Below are 18275 nucleotides of genomic sequence, written 5' to 3' on the forward strand. Positions count from 1 at the left end.
CAGAGCACCGGCAACGATCCCCTTTGACCAGCGCCAGGAGCTTCCGGGCGGTACCTGCTTTTCGGCCACAGAGTTCTCGCTTTTGGGCGCCGGCAGAAGACCTGCCCGTTGTGCCCCTCGGCCACGGCGCGTCGCCAGCTGCCTCGTGTAGCGCCCGCCGAGGGAAGCAGGCCCGCGTCCTCCTCGCGCCCCTCGCCGGAGCGTCAACGCGCCCTTCCCGCCGGGCGAGCAACCTGTCCTCAGCGGAGTGCAGGGCAGGAGGCGGCAGCAGAAGCGTGTTGGGCCGGCCGGCGTGTGGCAGCGGCATCCAGCAAGCGTGCGTGAGGATATTGTTGGGCGGTGGTGCGCGCGCGGTAGCCAGCAGACGCAGCGGCGACGGTGCTCTTTGGTGTGTTGACGTGCCATGTGATCGGTGCCGGTGCTGCGATGGCACCGCGACCAGAGGACAGGCGCCGCTGCCTGCTACTGGGCAACTGCCTGGTGGTAGTGTGCCGCCGGGTGGGCAGCGACGACGACCAGGATGAAGCGGCCCAGGACAGGGCGGGCCCGCCCGGCTGGTCGCTGTTTCGTGGCTTCGTGCACGAAAACGCGCAATGCTTCTGGAACCAGTGCCTGGTGCAAAGCGTCGCCTGCCTGGAATACCGCGGCTACCTGATCCCATCTACCATCTTCGTCTCCGGCAACGAGTACACGCTCGAAGTGGTGCGATCCGCCTGGTCCCGCCGGGTGCTGCGCCCGCCTGTCGGATACGAGATCCAGAAACTCGGTAAGTCGCCCACCGGGCCGTTGCTGCCTCCTTTCTTCCTCTGCGTCGAAACTTCGTGCCCGAACTTCATTGCCTTACGCGGGAGTCTCAATCGCCGTTGAAACCTGTGAACACAACGGCAATCGAAGCTCTCTGCTTTGTGTTGCTTGTGTAGACCAGCGAGACCTTCTTTTTCGCGCGATGGTTTAGTCTTCCGCCAAAACGTAAACTAAGGGTCTCGTTTTGAGGCTTATGCGTCCACTACAAAGCCTTCGTGCGCATGAAAGCTTCTTGACCGCTTGGTGACAGTTGTCATAATAAACGTTCACTGTCATGCCTGCTTTCGAGCTGCCAGTCAGTTTCTGCGATCATGAGTATTTTATTTATTTTTTTTCGGTGTCCCTTCTGTCATTTGCCAGTTATTTTATTTTCTGCCGGCAAGAAGACGTTTTAACATCCATGCTACCTTGTTTACGGGCCTGCTGTGTTGTCTGCATATGTCATCCCAATGTGGCCCAGTGATCTAATTTTTTTTCAGATTCAAAATACGGCCGAGTATGTTCCGCTGAATGGTGTGTATATGTACAGCCTTTTTCATAAGTTTAGAGCACAGAAGGTATGCCTCTAAGCCATGTAGAGCGCTCCTTAAGCGTTCATGGAAGTATTTTTCATTGGAGAGTGTAGGGCGAAAAAGCTGATGTTCGGAACTCTGAGAAGGCATCACGAGTCGCACATTGTGGCTCAGAAGCAAACCCTCCGGGCTCTAAAATTTTGACAAAGGCTGCACATCGTCTGTCGCGCTCCGGATTGTTACGTCACAAAGGATTCCACAACACGAAAATGTGGCTTGTTGGTTTGCTTGCCTAGTGTCAAGAACCGATATCAGCTGTCATTTGGTGCCAATCTAATTTCTGCATCTTCACATGTGCATTATTTCCCAGTCTTGCCAACAGGTAGGGGTGGTGCCGATAGAAACTTATCCAAGTAAGGCATACAGAGACAGACCTGTCCTTCCCGGACAGCATTCGTGCTCGGCATTCCTCATTACAGCCAATGCGATGGAGCGCCAGGCCTACAAGCGCGGCCGCGGTGAGCTGGTCAGACCAGAAAACATTAAAGCTGCACTTCTTTTCGCCTGTTTCTCTTGAACAAGTATTTTTTAGACGCGCGTATCTCTGCCTTCTCTCTCACTCGAGAGCGAATTATTGTTTTTTTTTTTTTTTTTTTGTTAAAAGAAGCCAAGTTTTGCTAGCAAAGAGGCCGTTTAATTCTTCCAGCGTCGCCAAGGTGCATCCTTTCTCAAAAGTTTATGGCCCAGCGGGTTTGCTTCTATAGGCTGTGTTGTGGGGTTCCTGCACATCTTTGAAAGTCCTATAGCCTTTAGAAGAGGGACTAGAAATCTTTTAAACTTCAGGAGATTTGAAATACCGTAAATACGTTACGAGTCGCACGGTGCGGGCCGCCCAAACTTTTGACTTCTTACGTATAAGCGTTTACGGGGACAATGTTGTCAGTTGACGTGATGCTTCTATTCTGACAACTTCATTGGCCCAAAGGAAAGGTACCAGTGACGGGTCAGTCGAGAGGTGCGTGATGCCGACGAATTTTTCAATGTCTGAGGCGGTGAACTTGCCGCTACCAGAGAGCTGTTCTGAAGCACTACTTGCATGAGCCCCAGCGCTCTTCGTACGTTTGCTTTCCACGACTTCATGCGTACAAAATTCCGCCTTATTGATGTTTTTTTTTTTTTGTATGCTATTTCACCTGTTGACCTACTACAAATGATAATCGTGCTGTGCACACGTAATATCAGCGTTGGGTACGGTAAAAAATAAATAAATAAAATGAAGTTTACGATATGAGAAGACGGTGCCGGTTTGAGTTTGAAGAGCAGAGCAAGAACACGCAACTTCGACAGAAGTGCAGATTAACGCCGAGCTTTACGCGCTCGTGTAGCAGGCAGTTCGTCGTCGGTCTAAGCCAAAGGTACTACAGCGCATCGTGGGTACCGGTTTGATTCCATGCTCCAGCGCGCGGCACCAACGGAACTGGTGTAGGAGCGCACGTGAGACTCGGGAAACTGGCTTTTATCCGCGCCTACTATGCGGCAGATCAGGTTCAGACACGGTGAGCGGTGTCTGAACTATCGTCGCTCCCACGCTGGCAACGATCGTGCTCTCTGACCGTGAAATTTCAACTTCTGCCCAAAAGCTATGTATGATGCCCAAAGGCCGGTGCTTTCGTCTGTCCGTAGACGTTGTTTTAAATGATTAATCTATCTTTCAAACCAGAACTGAAGGGGCATGCTCTAGAGAAGGGCTCTTGATTAATTTCGACGACTTGGAGTTATTGGTGTATACCGGTACATTAGTACACGGACGGATTCTCAGTTCGCCATCAATCAAGATAATCTCTGTGACCGAGTCCGAAACTGGCCCCGCGCTCAAGAATAGAGCCCACATCCATTTATGCAACGCCGACCTTTTTCAAATTATCCTGCTTTGGCAATATTCAACTTAATTTTTTTTTCTACATATTCCTATTGGATGCCTACAGGTTCCCCGTGGAGGTAACAACCCGGAACATGCGGCCTAAATATGGGCTTTTCATTTGTGACTACATGACATTTTCGAGTAGTTGTGTCCACTGCATAATTGTACACAACAATTGTTTACCATAATTGAGCCTGAAGGTTTAACATCTGTAAAAATACACCTTTCTACTTCATTTGTCCTAGCGCATGCGTTTTTATTGTCAGAAACGTCGTTTGGGGGGCAATGAAAAAAAGAAAAAACAATCTTTTATTGCTGCAAAGCGTCGTTCGCTCCTGTATAAAGGCAAAAGCAAAAGAAGTAACGTGAAACTCGCGTATTTGGTAGCGTGGTGAATGGATGACCTTTACCGACACCGATTTAAAAATTCAGGATAAGCCGCCTGACGCGCCACCGTTGTGGTGGCATACTTAAGTGGCGCTATGGTGGAGCAATTCATGGCCGGCAGAACCTGCAAGACTAACCCCACCTGCATGTAGCCGGCAACAACCTCAATTCCAAGCTTTGTATCGCCGACAGGGCGATGACGTAGAGCATAACCACATAAAGTCGCGTTTCGGCAACCGTGATGGCTTCCGAATTTTCTGCCGGCTTCACCCTGGGCCCTTCTCATATTCAAGGCAATATACAAGGCTCTTCTCGGTTTCTGTGCAGCTGGCTCAACCTCCTGCTGCGCTTTAGCGAATCACGCGGTCTCCATGACTGTGGATTCTTAGCGTCTGGAGATAAGAAAATGGACGAAAAGCCGGGACGAGTCTAAAGATTGTATTGAACATGGGGCCCCCACGATTCCCCCCCTATCTCAACTGTGCCTGTGTCTTGTAAGCTCGAAAGATGAGATAGTAAACAGAGCGTACGTAAAGCGTTAGCGTTCTAGCTCCAGTGTCGTGCCGCCTAGCGGATGTTAGGGAAGCGCTGTTTTTGCATGCGCGACATCGCTCGCTGCGATACAGATACGGCCGCGCACGGACGCATCAGGCTTAGCAGATTCACGCTATATAACGGGTGAATGCAGCTCGAAGAACGGAGGCATATGCTTTCTTTTGAAGTCCTGCTCGCGCCTGCGTGCAGACGTTTCCGAATGCACACAGTCTTCTGTAAATGCGATCGATCCCAGGCACACGTCACACTTTTCTGCCGTGAACAAGGCACCTGTTAGCCGCCAAGCTTATTTAAAAGTTCATTCATATCTCGGCCGCTACGAGCTCGGATTCCAACGGTGTACACCTCGGCCCCGTAGCGTACCAGCTCCACACCATGCATGTGGTCCGAGGACCCGCAATGTAAAAGTGCAAGGGTTTCAAATTGTCCCGGCGACTGCGGCAATAGAAAACCCTCGCGGTCAGAAAGAGGGGCTCCCCAGTCGTGCTTGCCGGGTACTTATGGTCCGCGCTCCGCTGGAAGGACGCGCGGCGATGACTGGCCACGGCTCGTTGAACGCGAACCGCGCGCCCGTACAGTGCATGTCCAACCCGGTGCGAGTTCCCAGCGGAGTCCGCAACAACGTGCGCGCCATGAATGAATGCGGCGAGGGGAGGCAGAGCTCAACAGCAGCGGTGCCTGTGAAGAAAGCTGACGAAGAACGGTTTCCAAATTCGTCGCCATCTGCCGTTTCGCAGTTACTCGGAGCCGATAACAATGCCCCTTGCGCGCCAAAGAAAACAGGCTGGCAGCCGGAGAGGTTAAGCGGGGGGTCTCTCTTCATGTTCAAAGGGAGCACGATGTACAATCTCCCTTGTTTTCAAAGTAAGCACACACGCACACCCAAGCAAACCTTTCAGCCTGGCTTCGCGAGCAATTAATAGTGCTGAGTGTACACGTAAGAAGTGGCGCTGCGCTGGACACAGAGCGGAGCCGAAACTTGGTAACGGGGACGCGGTCACGCAGTAATACACGCAGCTGTGCCACATGTCCACGCGAGTACGGGACGGTGCCGTGCGAACGATGCACTTAAGCGCTAGCGAGGCGTGGCCCAGAGTCGTAGGGATACCGCTGCCTGGGCGTGGAGGGAAGAAGAATAGTACGGCTAATTGCACCACCATTCACCTGCTCCGACGAGCGATTATTCGCCCGCACATTCAACTGCTGTACAGCTGCTCCGCAACCGTAAACGTGAAAGTTCGAGCAATGTCTACAAGAACACCAGAGCTTGACAGTGGTATTTGAGGAGATCTGACAGTACAGTGGATCCCAAGAGTGGAGGTACAGTGGACATTGCTGAAAGAAGCTCAACTGGGCCATTAAGCCGAGCAGTGCCTGCACAACACCTGGCTATCAAACCTCGAGGTGGCACGAGGTTTATCGGACTGCCGGCTTGCATATTTTGTGGAGCTCTCGGCATTTCATTGTTTAGATCGAAGACAAAACATTTAGGCGTAGGGGTATACGCGCATATCGTGTTCACGTATGCTAACAATAAAAATAAGAGCGCAATTTTTTATTTTCTCATTAGTCGGCAGTTATTCGGCGAATGGTGTGAAATTTGGTAAATAATGCGGCGAGCCACTCTCGGATTTCTCGAATCTCTTGATCGAGGTCGGGCGCTTCAGTTTTGTTCTGTGGACACATTCTTCTTCACAGGGACACTGAACTGCACTTCGTCGTGCTTCCACCCATGGGCATATACGTTTTACAAAGTCTCCTGCTCCGCCTACATTTACTCGCAGCTCTCGGAGCTGTTGACCCGTTCACTCGGGAGGCGCCCACCCGTTATAAATAGAGAGAAGGTTAATTGCAAGTGGCCGTTGAGGTGACCAGGTCACTCCTATGTGGCTGCGAGACGAGCGGATCATCGTGGCAAGGTCTGTGCGGTCAATTAAGGCACCTCGGTTCCAAAAGCGGCCGTAAGTCTACCGCGTCGCCAGATTTTAGTATTTATGGCGTGAACGTACTTGCTGCAAGAGTAAATACAGCACATGAGAAATTTCATAAATGGCTGAGAGACAGAACAACGCACTACTCCAACTGTGCAGGTTTGGCGGCCCTTGGACGTATAAAATTTGTGTCTTGTTCCAGAGATTCTATGTAATTGTTATAACGAGCAGTTAATTCGTTTAATTATACGGTTTTTCACTGGCCTGCCACTTAATTTGTCTTTGCTCGCATTTCTATGGCAGCGCAATTTTCGCTGCTGCCGTGAGGGCACACGTGCTCTTTAGGCATTAACCTTGCAACGGTTAACGAGGGGTCACTGTTTGACTGTGCCGTTCTAGGTCCGGCTGCAAAGAGTAGAAGTATATTTGGAAGCCGACGGTGACACTTTTACGTAGTACTCTGCATGAGTGCAGAAAGGCCAACTGCCGCTAGACCAAACACCATTTGCTGTAACTGCTTGGCCTCATCCTTAGCTCAAAGAGCTTTTGCACGTTGTGTACGTCCTCACTTTGCTCCGCGAGACAATCGCAGAAATCCTGGCCGTGACGCTAAAACTTTCTGCCTGAGGCTCGCTCAAGGAAGCTTCGCAAATAATAACCTGAACCGCGCCGTAAGGAAAGGGAGGAGGGTGGGAAGGAAAGTGGTGAGAGAGAGAGAAAGGGGAGCCGTAGTGGAGGGCTACGGAGTAATTTCGACCACCTGGGGATCTTTAACGTGCGCTGACATTGCACAGCACACGCACGCCACTTCGTTTCGCCTCCATCGAAACGCAGCCGCCGTGGTCGGGAGCGAACCCGGGAACTCCGACTTCACAAACTTTCTGTTTGAGAACCAGTGTTTGCGAACCAGAACTGTTGCGCCAAGGTTGAAGCTTCCTTCTGCACAGTAACAACACTCAGTAAACGCTTTCTTTTCTACGTCAGGCTCCTTTCGTCATAGTTGTCCACCCGAGGCTAGACAAATGGTGACTGTTGACATCGTGAGGGAAGTTGCCTTGAAACTTGTCGCAAGGCGTCTATATTGCTCCATCGTAACTACGTTCTCGACCAAGAATACTATATAATGGCTGATGTTCTGTTACTGTTTAAATCGGTGAGGCTGTTGCGTTTTCCATTTCCCGTATTGTCCCATTTCGTTCTGGCGCCGCCCCTTATGAAGTGACCCGCAAACCCGAGCCATGGTTTCTTCGCTACGTGACAGGCTAGTAAATATTTTATTTTATTTTGCTTTATTTTTCGTTCTTTGCGTTAGTGTACATCATTTCTACCGTGCAGTGTCGATGGCACGGTTGTAGAACCACGTGCGCGACCACTTTGTTTGCTAAGCACGGAGCCAGTAAGCATCTGTACGTGGATGAAATTAAAACAGCGAACGGGGAGCGACATTTCAAGTTGGCGCTGCAGAACTGCGGCCGTTCTTTCAGTCGGTGAGGTTAACCTGTTCTTCGAGTAAGCGTTTGTCGAAAGTAAACGACACAAGGAGTTAGCTTCCAGGTTGTCTATACAAGGGCTCTTGTAGCATACATGACGGTGCTAACGTTCTGCTGGGTGAGGAAAATCGCTATTCTTCCCTTTCAAGAGCACTGCAACGTACAGCGAGTCATGCAGCATGGCAAAAAGGAACGAAACAAACCTCGAGCTCGCAAATTTTGTCAAAGGATGTCCCTAAAAGAAAACCGAGGACTTTAACGTGCTGCTGGTAGGAATTTCACCCAGAAGACAAGTCTACTTGTCGAAACGTTCCCCCTCTACCCTCGTTCAGTGCTCTTTAATAGTGTGCAGCCATCTTCTTTATTTTGTTCTACCCTGGTAGGAAACTATACACACATTACACAGACGAAGATCACAAGACAAGGGCAAGTGCGTACAGTTTCCCACTCGTAGCACCGTTAAAACCCTTATTCATAACCGTCTAGCCCCTATTGTCGCCTTGCTCGCTCTCAAGTACTCCTGGGCGCTGCTTAACAAGTGTGAAAAAAAAAAAAAAAAAAAAAAAAAAAGAAAGAAACGCGTGTGGCCGTTACGATGCCGCATAACTTAATCTCATGACTCAGGTTTCGATTCAGTAGTGCTTCCAGGCATACGTGGCCGTATTCCCTAGCAAGCGTTGCCTCTAGGAGCTGCCCTGAGGTGTTGGTTTTTGTGCAGACAAGTGTGCCGCAGCAGCGTTTTTACACGAGAGTTACGCACACTGTATACAACGAGTGCACTAACACGCCCCCTTCCTTGCATTGAAAATGCGTACCCCGAAGTTTTCAGACTTTTTTTTTTTACTCTCATTCTATAAGAACTGTTTTTGTGATCGGATTTGTATCGGGATCAAAGAAACAGACGCGTAACGTAAATAGCGCCATCGCAACGCACGCAAGTGGCAGCCTCTAAAGGCCTTTTTTGAAGGAGCTCTGGCCGCTTACACGTTTTACAAGCCCTCGGTCGCGCACTCACAGAACACCCAGCTTCCGAACCGCACCGCTCAGCTCTCCTGGCCTGCTCGTCCGAAACCGTACGTGTCATCGGTCAGTCCGCGTCGGTGCCTAGAAATGGCTCGCCAGTAATAAATGGGCTCACTGGCTGCGGCGGGCGGCCGGCATACGACAAGTTTCAGCACGCGGCAACCAGTTCTGCCGGCGCTTCCAAATGGACCCGCGCACACAAAGAAAAGCGAACAACGCCGCCGCCGCAGGACGGACGCCCGCGGGGCGGTGCAAAATAAAAGCAATCTCGGTTGCGGCGAAGAAAGAGCGGGGCCGGCTACAGCGCTGGGGCTGCCGTCAGGAGGAGCCGACCTTCGAGGGCCAAGTACAAGGGCACTTCGCCGTCAGGCGCCGTGCGCTCTGTCGACGCGGCGGCATGTGGCACGGAGCGGAGTCTAGGCCGCATGTCGCACGAGGGGGCTCGCAGCTTGCGGGGCGCACGTGACAGCGGGGGCCGGTCTTTACCTGCATGATCATTTGCACCGGCGATTCGTATTCACGAGAAAGTGTGCTCTTTGCGAACCTTCGGGAGACAACGAGCGATAATGAGCTCATGCATGACGCGCATATAGCCTCTGGTTGCCTCCTTTTGACGCCTGTCGACAACTCTTGTCCGAAGCAGACAGTCCTCGTCTTTCTGTCCGGTTTTTCAGCGAGGGTCAACGGGACCGAGTGATTCCAGCCAAGAACAAAATACTGAGGAAGGGAGAAAAGGAGTGCGGCTTTTGTGGCCCAGTCCTGCAGCATTTAACGAGCTGCACAGGAAGCACGTTCCGCCATGAGCGTCAGCCGACATAGCGGCAGCTGTGTGAGGCCCCGTTTCGCCTAGAAGCCAACGCAGACAGCGACAAGCTCCTTCCGTGGTAATCGCTTATAACCGCCCAGTGCACAACCGGTAGAGGCAGGCAACCTCACCGCGCCACCACGCAAACCAGCCGCGACAGGCGGCTACGAAATAGGAATCGTTCCGTACGTGCTCGTACGGAGACGCTCGGCAGCGTCACGAACGTGTCCCCGTGGAGCATGTACTCGTCGCCCTGTATAAGAGCGGGAGCACGCGTGCGGGTGCAACAGGAAGAGAAGCCACTGGTCCGGGGTGCCGCATTTTCGCGACTGCAGGGCGACGTGTCCGAGGCGCAGAACAGCCAGGCTTCGTCGCCGTCCATACGACCTGCTACAGCCACCTTATGCTTTCATCTCCCAGCCCAACCATTTTCAAAACGGCATAGATCCGAGCAGTTCCGTGCTGATTAGACGCTGCCTCGCTGACTGTGGTCGCTACCAACAGGTGTGTGCTAATCATGTAAATTTCGCCAACACGGGTACCGGTGGCGTATACAGGCGTTAGGAGGTCGTCGAAGCGGAGGAGATTGTCTCTACGTAAAACAGTCACAACAACGGGCAACGGGGTAATGTAGGGCATGCGACGCGCTTCCCTCTTTGCCCCTTGCGTAACGGCGTATTCGCTTAAAGAAAAGGACGGAAACATCATCGTGTCTATGCACAGTGTTGACTGCCTCCTAGCCAAAATCCTGAGCGCCCTTCAGTTTCATTTAGACTTTTTTTTTTTTCTTTTTTCTTGTTGCAGTAAGCAGCTCAGAATGGTGCCTGAGTCCTGTACAGTTTCGCTCATATATGCCTTGGACACGGCTTTTCTTGCGCAGTAACTAAATGTTTGCTGAGTAAAATCTTGCGCCAGATAGCGCAGATTCGAAAGGTTCTAAACTTTGCCTATGTGAGCTTCTTGTCGTGCGCGTTCAGAAAGAACCGCCAGCTTCTCTGGAAGCAGTCAGTAGATCTAGCCCAACAACTACAATGTGGCTCAGGAAGAAAAGCTATCGGGATTTGCACATTGTCATGATAAAACCTCGCGGCTGATGAGAAAACTTGACGGACTCGATGTAAAATGTTTGAAACTGTACACGTTATAGGTAGCGCATTTGTCTAGTATACTGCATTTTAAAACAACTCAAAAGTCGGTGTTACGAAAAAATATTCTTTTGATCAGCAAAAGCATCATTATGAATTCTGAAGTGAAATATACATTTTATATCAAAACCTTCTAATTTTTGAAGTTCATGAACTCTGGAAACGTGACACGCACGAAACTGTTAGAATGAACCTTGTGTCGTCTCCCAGGAGTCGAATGTTCATTCAATTTACAAGACAATCTCATTGTACATGAAAACTTTGCGTCCGAGAGCCACATTTTACTTAATATCAATGAAACGCGTAGTAGGGTGTGCAAACAAGAGTTTTTAGGTCCACACTGCGACCCCATTTTTCTCTGGCAACCAAGCGCGTAGCTCTCGCCTTTTGTGCCTTACAGTCGAGTTAACACGGTAAGCGTGAGAGCAGTAGGCAGAAGAGGCAGCATCCGGGACATCCGTCTCGTGCCTGCCAGGGCGCATTGTGTGGGCTACGGCGTCACGAGAGCCGCCTCATCCCCACACCCTCGCGTGCACCTCGCGGGCCTGCTTGTAGGTCGCACGTAACCAGCAACCCTGCACGACGTCAGCAGATCGATCTGTAGCCCAATCGGAGATCAGCAAAGTCCGCACGCGGTTTGTTTTTGTTTCGAAATATAATCTGGCCTTTCACGGAGGTAATCCATGTTGGTCCGCTAAGTCTATATATATATATATATATATATATATATATATATATATATAGAGAGAGAGAGAGAGAGAGAGAGAGAGAGGTCCGATACGACACGTCCGACGTCCGATACGACACGGTTGACATCGAATAATTTGAGGGACCAGCGCAATATATATATATATATATATATATATATATATATATATATATATATATATATATATAGACAATGTAGCTAGCCAGCTTGCGCTGGTCCCTCAAATTATTCGATGTCAACCGTGTCGTATCGGACGAGCCGATGCGCCGCGGCTCGCTTTCGACATCACACTGTGACGAAACGATTGAAAATTGAAGGATCAGAACGGTCCCATTCCTTTTATAAATGACGTTTACGTGCGTCTGAGATGATGGCATTGTCCCAAAAGCTAGACCGTTTAAGACTTGAAGGTCTCATTAACAAACCCTCTTTGCCCATCTACAAGAACTAAGGCAGTCAGTGGGTTCTATTACCTCTGATCACGTATAATTACGTCTGTTACCTTTGCACGTCAGTAAGTTGTAGCTGCGTACCAGTGCCCACAAAAGCCTGAATTTTCGCGGTGCCTAGACGTGTAGCATCGTAGAGAATTCCTGTAATTTGGATAGCGGAATCGTCTGTATTAGGACGCGACAGGTGCCGTAAAGCTGAAAACGGTCGATTCGTTCTTAATTGGCCCTTGTTTTCTTTTTTTTTTTTTCTTTTTTTCCGTACCTTGAACACAAAGGTTTCGGAACTAGCAACTGTACCCAGAGTATCGATGTGAAGATTTGCACATCAGACAAAAAACGCAGCACTAATGGGGCTTATCGGCAGCTTAATCTGCATTGTATTCATGAGTTGCGAAATCACTGCAGTCGAAATTAAACGAAATTAGTTGGATACATGAACGTGTGCCAATGACGCCATTAGGAATTTTTGGAATGGAATATATAGGTGGAAGAAACCGTGTACGTGAATAAAGCGGCGCCATTGCGGGAGTCGCGGAACGTTGTTAATGTTGTTTACCCTATGATAGAGACTGAACGTTACTTAGGCCATGACGTCTTCTCTGCAGGTTAGCTGTCGCACTAAACTGAAAGTAACTTTCTTAATTCAGCATACGGAGTCTTTTTTTTTACAACATTTTGTTTCTTCAATATGTCCGTTTTAAGACATACGTATGTACTGGGCAGCGCTGAACAATGTAACAGTATGGGTGTCAGCACTTTATTCGGAGCCCTCGGTCAGTCCTTAGGCTACCCAAGCCAGATGGTCATCATCATCATCATCATCATCATCATCAGCCTGACTATACCCACTGCAGGGCGAAGGCCTCTCCCATATTTCTCCACTTAACCCGGTTCTGTGCTAGCTGCATGACCTCTGCGAACTTCTTAACCTCATCCGCCCACCGCCAAGCCAGATGGTGGTGGCCGTTATCTTGGGCACGACAGTTTAAAACCTTCTGAGTAGCGACTCAGGCGATGCGCTACCACACATGTGCGCGTCGTTCTTGTGCGTCGCTCTAACTGAGGTGCCGTTTATCTCCCTGCTGAGGTTCCGACGGAGGCCGAAGCTCCGAATTTCTTTAGGTGGCGTCTACGTGCGGCAAGGTGCACCGATGGGCCCTTCACGTATACCCATGCGTACAGTATGCATGGCTTAGCTCGTGCGCGCCCGGCTGAGCGGCGGAAAATCCCTCCTTCGCCCCTTGGGCGCCCTCCCCCGTGGGCCCGTCAGTGACAAGGACAAGGCACTCTTCATTCGTGCATCTCCGGCGAGGAGGGCGCACTCTTGGCCCCGTGCGTAGCCGTCATCGCTGCCCGTCAACGGGTCCTCGACCCGGGCCGTCCTCTCGCCCCGATGAAGGGCACCACTGACACCGTCCAGAGAGCGCCGCCGCCGCCGAGCGGGAAATTCCGTTTGTGTTGTCTGCTTCGCCTGCTCGTAGTGGCGCCGGCGGTGAGGTGTGCGGTGGCCGAGTTCCGTGCACCATGGTCCCATCGCGAGTGATGGGCAACGACCAAGCACGATTCTCCGTGCAGCGCCGGATCGTGCTAGTGCATTAGGTTTGGCAACAAATTTAGGTCCCTTTTTCTTGTGCAGGACACAGGTATGAGCACACGACGCGTGGACGTGCCCTGAATAAGCAAGTCCAACTGCGCGGTTTAAACCCAATCACATTAGGCATTGAAAATTATAGCGTTTGCTTCAGGTATACATGTGGTTCGTACACGTAAATATGTCCGTAGGGTAACGATTTGTTGTTGGACAAACGTTTTAGGCATGCAGGCATCGCATGCAGTCGTGGCACGGTGCTTGCTTGAATTACCAAGTGACAAAGGTGGTTATCGCGTCTCGTGTTGATAAGCCTTTCTTGCGTGGACAGCAACGTTGAAAACGGCAGCTTAGAGCGATTTCATCACTTGCTACCACACTATTTGCCTCATCTTTTCTGTGCGCGCGCATGCGTTTGAGTTTTCGGTTTCCGTGTACCTATTCTTCCCAGCTGACCAATATGTTTCGAAACTATAGAGAACTGACTTCCGCGGCGGATGCAGCAAGAAGCTGCTAGCACGTACTTAAAGCAAAGTTAGCTTGCGTTGAGGGTACGGATCGAATGCAGTGCTCCATGGTTTGTGAAGAGGCAAATGTGAAATCAAGCACAAATGAAAAAGCTCAAAATGCTCTACCGGCGCTGTTTTTTCACTGTCTCTGCAATTCTCGACGCGCATACCTTTCGATGCTGCTGCAAATTCCCTGATCACCAATTATTATTATTATTTTTTTTTTTTTTTGCGAGAGAAAACGCCAATAAGATAACCCTCAAAGCGCATCTGAATTAGAGATTGCTCTCGGCCTTCAAACAATCGTCACGCGTGGGAAACTGGCTCGTTTTTCTATACGTTATATCTCAATGATCATTCTTTTTCTCAAGCAAATATCAGACCAGCCTCCCATCGTTCATCCCGTCTTGATCATCGTGATAAAGTATTTCCAGTGCATGTTCTCCTCTTGTATTGGCGATAAAAGAATGCAATTCCCTGCAGTGTAATATTGCATGGATAATCAACCTGACACATTTTCAGCCTGAATGACAAACGGCTTTTTTTTTTTTTTTTTTTTTGCTGTCATGACCTTTCGTAATGATTTGTAAAATTCTTCGTATCTTTTTTTTTTTCGAGCAGCGTCATTTGCAATTTTATCGACAATTTACTCAGTTCTTTTTCGTTTTGCGCAACGTGTATGCCACTTCCTCACGCATTTCAGCTTCGTTTTTTTTGTTTTTTTCTTCTGCCAATCCTGAGCAGATTAATTTTTCTGTGCCTCCTTTACGCATTCTATTGCTTACTTTTTCTTTCCCAAGAAATGCGCATCTTTTTTTTTTTTTGTCATGGAACATGCGCTCCTCATCCGCTATCCCCCTTTCCACGTAATGCTCAGCCGCGCCCTCAGGATACTATGAAATTAATAACTTTAATAAAATAAAACTACAAGGGAAGCAAGAAACGGACGCCACTGATATTCGCGAGAGGCCGAAAGAATACAGACTCCGCGACACAAGCCTTAAAGGTGCAGCCGAGTCATTTTTTTTAATTATAAGTAACAATTAACGTGCGCATTTTGAACAACATTGTGCGTTAAGAATACAACTCAACGCCTTCGACCATGCATGACTCCTTGGCTCGTTTGGACCGAGCGCCTGTTTAGGTGTTCCACTTTAACTAAAGTGATGCTTTTTCTTCTTTTATACCTGATAACAGCAAGGCAGCCGGAAGCGCTCTAATCCTCAACGTCTGCGCACTATGTGCACGCCGCCTGCGCGCGTGCGCAGATTTGGCTGGGCTGCTTTCCGTCCTCCAGCGGCGCTGCACACAACTGCAACGCGGAGATGTGACGCCAGGCATGCCGTCTTGCAAGATTCGCTCACCTGCGGGGGGCCTCCCCCCGTCTGCATCCGTGCACCTATGCGGTCGTGTTCCCCTGACCAGAAGCTGCTCTCAGAGCAGGGGCGCCTTGCGCACGAGAGAGGAGAGAAGGGCCACGCCTAGTTCTTTTCGGGAGGTTACGTGCCGCAGGAGCCCACGGCTACCATGCTGTGATTTCGGTTTACAAGAAAAGTACGCTTGTCTACGACAATTTAGGATATCACAAGGGATCGTTCACAAGCGCTAGAATCTAGGGAGTAGTCTACGAAAGAGGAGTGCAGCTGAGGCTCTGTATCGCCGTGTCTGCCGGCTTCTAGTGCGGAAAGGGACCGCGATGAGCGCCTCTGCATTATTCGAGTAGAGAGAGAGAATTTATTTGGCGACAAGTGGAACCAAGAAATGACAGACACTGCCTCAAGACCGCAACCTTGTTCACTCCCTGCGCAAAGCCATGCCCACCTGTCTTAACTGTTAGGGTACAGGACATAAACTAGCGCCATCTGCAGGCCGACAGTAGCCCCGTAACTCAGTTATAGTGCTCTACAAGGTTACTCAGTGGTGATGTTTTAAACTCGTAATTTTGAGGAAACGAGGGAATCCTGAGGGGTTCTGCACGTACATGGAGATTATAATGGTCGACTGTTTTTCCTCGCTGCAAAATCTGTTTTATGAAATGTTTCCTGCTCTAACACCAACCGTTTCCAACGCTCGCAGATAATAAGCAGGGTGCACCGAACAGTCTAAATTCCCGCTGTTATATTGATTTCAGCGCCACTTGACAAAAGGTGGCAGCCATGCAAACCAAGACCGTTCGGTGATGGCCGGCATCGAGGAGAGCGCGAGCGCTCTCTACTCGAGACCGGGCGTCGTTTGTTTGGTTTCTTTTATGAGGGTTTAACGCCTCAAGAGAGATACCCTATAGTGGAGGGCTTTAAATAATTTCGTCCACCCGAGGTTCCTTAACGTACACTGACGTCGCACTGACGGCTCCTTGTGTTGCGCTGACATTGAAACGCGGCGTTTGTCCAGGTTCGCTGGATTTGAAAAAAAAAAAAAAAAAAAAAGAACGAAAGAAAGAAAGAAAAGTAAATACGGTCAAGGAGCGGGGAAGGAGAGAACTGGGAAACAAACCAACAACAACAAAAACGCTCTACTAGTGATTGCGTATGCGCCAGGTCAAGGGACATCTTATTTCCTGTCTTAAGCGCAGGCTATAGAAAAAATGCAAATGCAGGAAGTGGAAAATGCATCCTTTGTGAAACCGCGATGAAGCGAGCAGGTAGGCAGTTACGAGCCAAGCTGTGAGCACGCGCTTCAGAAGCGTATTGTCGCTGAGCGATGCTGTTCGTGGGCCTGAAACCGCAGCGACGTGTGGTCTCGTGCCCGCGGTGCGAGAAAACTATAGAGAGACAAGTATGTAATACCTAGGCTTAGGACAGACAAAAGGCGCTCAACTTAGAATAGCAAGAATAAACTACTCAAGAGCAAGCGCGCGGGCGCGAAGATATATGCAATCCTCGCTGGGGTGTGTGTGTGTGTGGGGGGGGGGGGGGGGGTGGTGCAAAACGTACATGACTCACGAACGCTGGCCCGAAATGACGCCGTCCCTTCGTTTCTCGCGCCGCGCATTAGTTCCTTCGTGTTCTCCCTCTACTTATGCACCATGGAAATTCATAATTCGTATTATTACATTTCTAACTCATCTTGGTTTTTATTGTTTGCTTGCTGGCAGTGAGCTTTGTGTCACTCCTGAGAGGAGGTGCGCGCCGCTCAGTTTTGTTATTTCGGTCTTCTTATCGTACCTCTCCGCTTACGTAACTTTCTAAACTTTCTTCTCCCTGTTGTCCTGTCCTCCTTACGCTATCCCTGAGAGCTTCTTTACCTGCAGGCTTTTGCTACATACGCCTCACACCAGCCTTCTTTACCACAGAGCTCCTACGACATTCCACGTCTCATGTGTTCATCCTTGCGGCGCCCTTTTCTCGTATTGTTTGCAGCCCACTTTTTCTTTCGCGCTACAATTGGCTGGGAATTTTTGATAGGCCTACTAGGTATTCCCGGACACTGCAAAGTTTAATTTTGCCGTCTTTTTCCTTCGCTCATGGCGCATTTACTGTTGCTGTCCAGCGAAAATGTCGCGGCATTTTCTTTGGTCCGTGCAGGCCATTGCGGTGAAATGGAATGGCACCTTCCACCTGTTTTACGCACCCCTCATACGGGCCTGGCAAGTCTGTCGTGATTCAGATTGCGATGCGTCGAGACGGGGAAAGCGTCGATTATTGTCTTGCCGATATTACGCTTATGCTGCTATACAGGTGTATATTTTTATGCCGCACGTGTGGCATGCATGCTGTCGGCTCTTTACGCGTATGCGAAGCAAGCTTTCGCCCTCAATTTCTGTGGCTTTTATAATCTTGGGACTTCCTCACTGACTGAGCGGCGTCGACTCATATCATCACGATCGTATGCATAACAGCCAGATTGCCCCCTCTCCCCCTCCCCCTTATATTTTCCTATTCTTTTTTTTTTTTTTTTTTTTTTTTCACATATCGACAGAACGAAGGTCCCAAGAAACGAAGGTAAGCCTAAAATACGTTTAGTCGTTTCGCGCACCCCAGTTAGCGTTCCCGTTGTGTTCCTTCGTGCAATGACGGCGATAAATCCTCCTTCACGTGATATCGCGATCTTTACGTGTCGTACGCCTGGCCTGCAGTTGCGGACTTGAGACTAAAGAGATGGTGGCCTAGCGACCGTGGGAGCCTGGCTGTGCCGTCCAGCCGCAGCGAACACGCAGCTCTCCGTCATTTAGGACTCTTTCACTGCTTCGCGGTCGCAAGGTTCTCCCGAGCCGCTGACATCATCATCAGCTACGCTGCGCCGATCTAGGAGATTCAGACGAATATAAAGAATTAAGAAAAGAAAACGCAGAAACGAACAAACTAAAAAATTGACATCGCAATCCGAGTTGCAGAAGAAACTATTAAAAAATGCGGCGATGATGAAGAAGAAAGGAGCAGCGGGGGGGGGGGGGGGGGGGGGAAGGGGGGGGGGGGGGGTCCTTTCCACGGTTTCGCGCTCGTGC

General features: G+C 49.9%; 1 protein-coding gene across 1 annotated transcript in view; it reads left to right on the forward strand.

Moving 5' to 3' along the window:
* The first annotated feature begins 288 nt into the window (after window positions 1-288).
* ko (Stork-head domain-containing protein knockout) overlaps window positions 289-18275 on the forward strand; it is a 413741-nt gene continuing 395754 nt past the window's right edge. Inside the window, exon 1 of the mRNA XM_084588863.1 lies at window positions 289-766. Within this exon, the coding sequence (XP_084444989.1) occupies window positions 427-766 (340 nt within the window). The 5' untranslated portion in view covers window positions 289-426. The remainder of the gene's footprint in view (window positions 767-18275) is intronic.

The sequence above is a fragment of the Amblyomma maculatum genome, chromosome 1 (genome assembly GCF_055883805.1).
Source record: "Amblyomma maculatum isolate TAMU_Amacu chromosome 1, ASM5588380v1, whole genome shotgun sequence".
NCBI lineage: Eukaryota > Metazoa > Arthropoda > Arachnida > Ixodida > Ixodidae > Amblyomma > Amblyomma maculatum.